Source organism: Bemisia tabaci, chromosome 1 (genome assembly GCF_918797505.1).
Source record: "Bemisia tabaci chromosome 1, PGI_BMITA_v3".
NCBI classification, from domain to species: domain Eukaryota; kingdom Metazoa; phylum Arthropoda; class Insecta; order Hemiptera; family Aleyrodidae; genus Bemisia; species Bemisia tabaci.
In genome coordinates this window covers 81,593,409-81,597,143 of record NC_092793.1, presented here as the reverse complement: position 1 = coordinate 81,597,143, position 3,735 = coordinate 81,593,409, and the positions used below count along the sequence as shown (strand labels likewise).

General features: G+C 40.6%; 1 protein-coding gene across 1 annotated transcript; it reads left to right on the top strand.

Annotated features, from left to right (window-relative positions):
* Positions 1-3,390: 3,390 nt before the first annotated feature.
* LOC140223907 (protein GVQW3-like) lies at positions 3,391-3,735 on the top strand. The gene has a single exon (XM_072296428.1). It carries the CDS (start codon positions 3,391-3,393, stop codon positions 3,733-3,735), a length of 345 nt encoding a protein of 114 aa, XP_072152529.1.

Below are 3,735 nucleotides of genomic sequence, written 5' to 3'. Positions count from 1 at the left end.
ATATTCCGGGATTCGCCCGGTGTGAAGTGCTATAAACCATTTGTGCCTTATAAAGACTGCCAACGATGTTTTTTCGCAGTTGTCTACTTTTCTTACTCAGCGTTTAAGTCTCCAAACGCATCGTTGCTCCTTTGCCGCGAGGGCGTATCTCAATTGGGCGTATTTATGCTAAGAGGATACATGTGCATAGGGTTTACGTGCAACATAGTTCATTTTAGCATAAATACGTCCAATTAGCAGTGAGCCCTAGACTGAAAGATTTATATGTCAAACAGGACTCATGTGGAAATTGAGAGGGATAAGTCAGAGGAGCGACGATGTACACGTTTGAAAAAGCGTTAGTGCTGAACGATTATGCCTGATTATTCTACAACTGAATGCTGTCACCTTCTGACCCACTGACTGATCGCCAGTCATGGATTGAAAAGTCTTTGACCCTTGAGTACGAAGGTATTGTCCTGATACGATAACATACAGGGTGATCCAAAAGTCCCTTCCGCCCCCTCTAACTTTTTACCTAATTGAGATAAAGATTTGAAACTTGGGGGATATTCCTAGGTCAAAGGGAGCTACTTTTTGGCCCCCCTAAAATTTTCCGGGGGCCCCTCCTTGGGGGGGCAACGGCCCCCAACTTTTAATTTTCAAATGGGAAGACCCTCTTTGTGATAGCTCGTTCGAAAGAGCATAAAAAAAGAAAACTTTTCGCGCAAACCCGAAGTCAATAGCTCAAACCGTTTCAAAATGGCGGCCGGTTAAAGTTCAAAATGGCCGAAAATTCACACCAGTTATTTGTCGATGGATTTGCGCGAAAATCGGTATGTAGGGGTATTTTGACACAAGAAAAACGAATTTGACGTTAGATTTTCAAAAAAACCAAAATTTCCAAAATGGCCGCCGGTAAAAGTTCAAAACGACCAAAAATTGATTTTTTTAGAAATCTAAGTTCAAATTTGTTTATCTTCTGCCAAAATACTCTCAAATTCCAAGTTTTAGGCAAATCCATCAGGAAAAAACCGAGGTGAAAATTTTCGGCCATTTTAAACCTCAACCGGCGGCCATTTTGGAAATTTTGGTTTTTTTGAAAATCTATCGTCAAATTCGTTTTTCTCGTGTCAAAATACCCCTACATACCGATTTTCGCGCAACTCCATCGACAAATAACCGGTGTGAATTTTCGGCCATTTTGAACTTTAACCGGCCGCCATTTTGAAACGGTTTGAGATATTGACTTCGGGTTTGCGCGAAAAGTTTTCTTTTTTTATGTTCTTTCGAACGAGCTATCACAAAGGGGGTCTTCCTATTTGAAAATTAAAAGTTGGGGGCCGTTGCCCCCCAAGGAGGGCCCCCCGGAAAATTTTAGGGGGGCCAAAAAGTAGCTCCCTTTGACCTAGGAATATCCCCCAAGTTTCAAATCTTTATCTCAATTAGGTAAAAAGTTAGAAGGGGTGGAAGGGACTTTTGGATCACCCTGTATTCTGGGATTCGCCTGCGGGGCGATTATTGAAATTTTTTGTTTGTCGGATCGACATAGATGACATAGGTTAAATCGCGGAGCGTGATTGGTCGGCTATGTCTTATCGCTGCTTTATCGTGCCTTTGTCAGGTGGAATGATCGACAAGCTAACGGCACCTCTTAAGTTTCCGACAGTATGTCGATCATTCCACCCGACAAAGGCACGACAAAGCAGCGATAAGACACAGCCGACCAATCATGCTCCGTCTTTTAACCTATGTCATCTACGTCGATCCGACAAACAAAACATTTCAATAATCTGGCTGCTGGTGTGAAGTGCTATAAACCATGTGTGCCTTATAAAGACTGCCAACGATGTTTTTTCGCAGTTGTCTACTTTTCTTACTCAGCGTTTAAGTCTCCAAACGCATCGTTGCTCCTTTGCCGCGAGAGTAGAATCAAATAAGTTTTGCTCTACCATGTCTGCCAACTTTTTAGCCCTTCAAAATGGAAAAATCTGACATTTTTTTTTTTTAAATTTGTTCAAAATTTTACGCTTAATCAGGTCCCAACATCGCTTTAGGCAGTTTTTGCCATTTAATATCAGAATTTTGGCCCTAAACAGCTGAAATGTCCTGTACCGTAGCCTGTCTGCGACTCAAGTGCGCAACTTTAACGCTTCATAACCATCATCTTGCATCTAAATACTTCCACTTCTGCTGTAAATTCACACTCAATTTGTACCTAACTTATTATTTTCAGTTATATTCATCCAAATAAGTGAAAATATTGACAGTCTTTGCGTCATGCAGCCTTGTCTGCGGAATTCGCGTCCTGTACCGTAGCCCCCTTTTTTCAGCATCATTTCGTCCGTTACAGTGCAGCACTTATGAACTTTGTTTACTTTTTTTGTGTTATCGTGACTATCACACGCTGATGTCGAGCAGAGGAAAAAAAACCGCAATGAAACAGTACATTTTGACCGTTTTTTATGAGTTTCTAGGTTTAACGACCATCTAGGATGTCCTTACCGTATACCTACCTTTTTAATGCATAAATCACTTCAAACTCTTGAATTTTGGTATTTTTTGATACGCTCTGATATCTTAACCTCAAATCCAGAATTTCAACCACATGCGTGAATATGCCCGAGCACCGTTGCCAATAATCACACGATTTGTCCGCACCGTAGCCGTCCGTACCGTAGCCCGTAGCCGTCCGGTACCGTAGCCCGTAGCTGACGCGCGATGCGGCCGGGTCTACGGTAAGTACGGACAAAATGCGAAAGTCATCCAAAAATCGGTGCGCTGTTTGATAGATCATCCCACTTTACTTTATTTTATCTATCACCAAAATTTGGAATTTAAAAAAAAAAGAGAGACGTATTTTTTTTTAGTACGACGCGACTTAGAAGAAGGAGGCTTTTTTTTCGATGATTGCATTAGGATCGCCATCTTTTTATTTTTTTCATTTTTTCTTTTAGAACTTTGAGTCCTCTTTTTCGTCTGAAGTTCATAGCAATTTATTCGTTTAATATTTATTCGTTAATATCTAACTTATTTTTTTCTTATTGTCCTTTAAATATTTATTTAAGGTGATTTGTGACCACATTTTCGATAAATTTACCTTTTTGTTTTCTTTCTTATTTTGTAAAAGTGCACCTGAAACGTTCTAACGTTGTCAAGCTTGTTTTAAGAACTCAGCTTCTAAGATTTGTCCCTAATTATTTACGTGGTCTGTCCGGAAAGTATCAGGACTTTTTGATTATCTCGGAATGTAATGCATATAATGAGCTGAAACTTGGGTTAAACTTTGCCCATGTCCTCTCCAATGCAGCCACACAATCGGGCTTTCACATCTTTAATCAGTCGATTGCAATCAACTGATCAAAGTGTGTGTGTCAAGTGCTATCGTCGCGTTTTTTTTTCTTTCGTGAAATGACCGAGCGTGAAGATCAGAGAATTTGTATTAAATTTTACTTTAATCTAGAAAAAACTGCCAAGGAGACCATGGAAATGATTCGGAAAGCTTTTGGCACTGATTCTATGAGCAAGAGCAATATTTATGAGTGGTATAATCGCTTTAAATCGGGTCGTGAAACAGTCGCTAGTGATCTGCGGTCCGGAAGACCTTCGTCGACGAATTCTCCCGATAATGTGGAAAAAGTTCGGGAAGCTATTGCCCAAGACAGTTGGTTAACCATGCGGGAACTGGAAAAGCAGCTAAATATCCCGAAGACCGTCGTTGCGGAAATTTTAACTGAAAAAACTCGGGCTCCGTAG

Bases quoted from the DNA above. Each gene is read 5' to 3' on its own strand.
- LOC140223907 (XM_072296428.1), top strand. From the start codon at position 3,391: ATGACCGAGCGTGAAGATCAGAGAATTTGTATTAAATTTTACTTTAAT.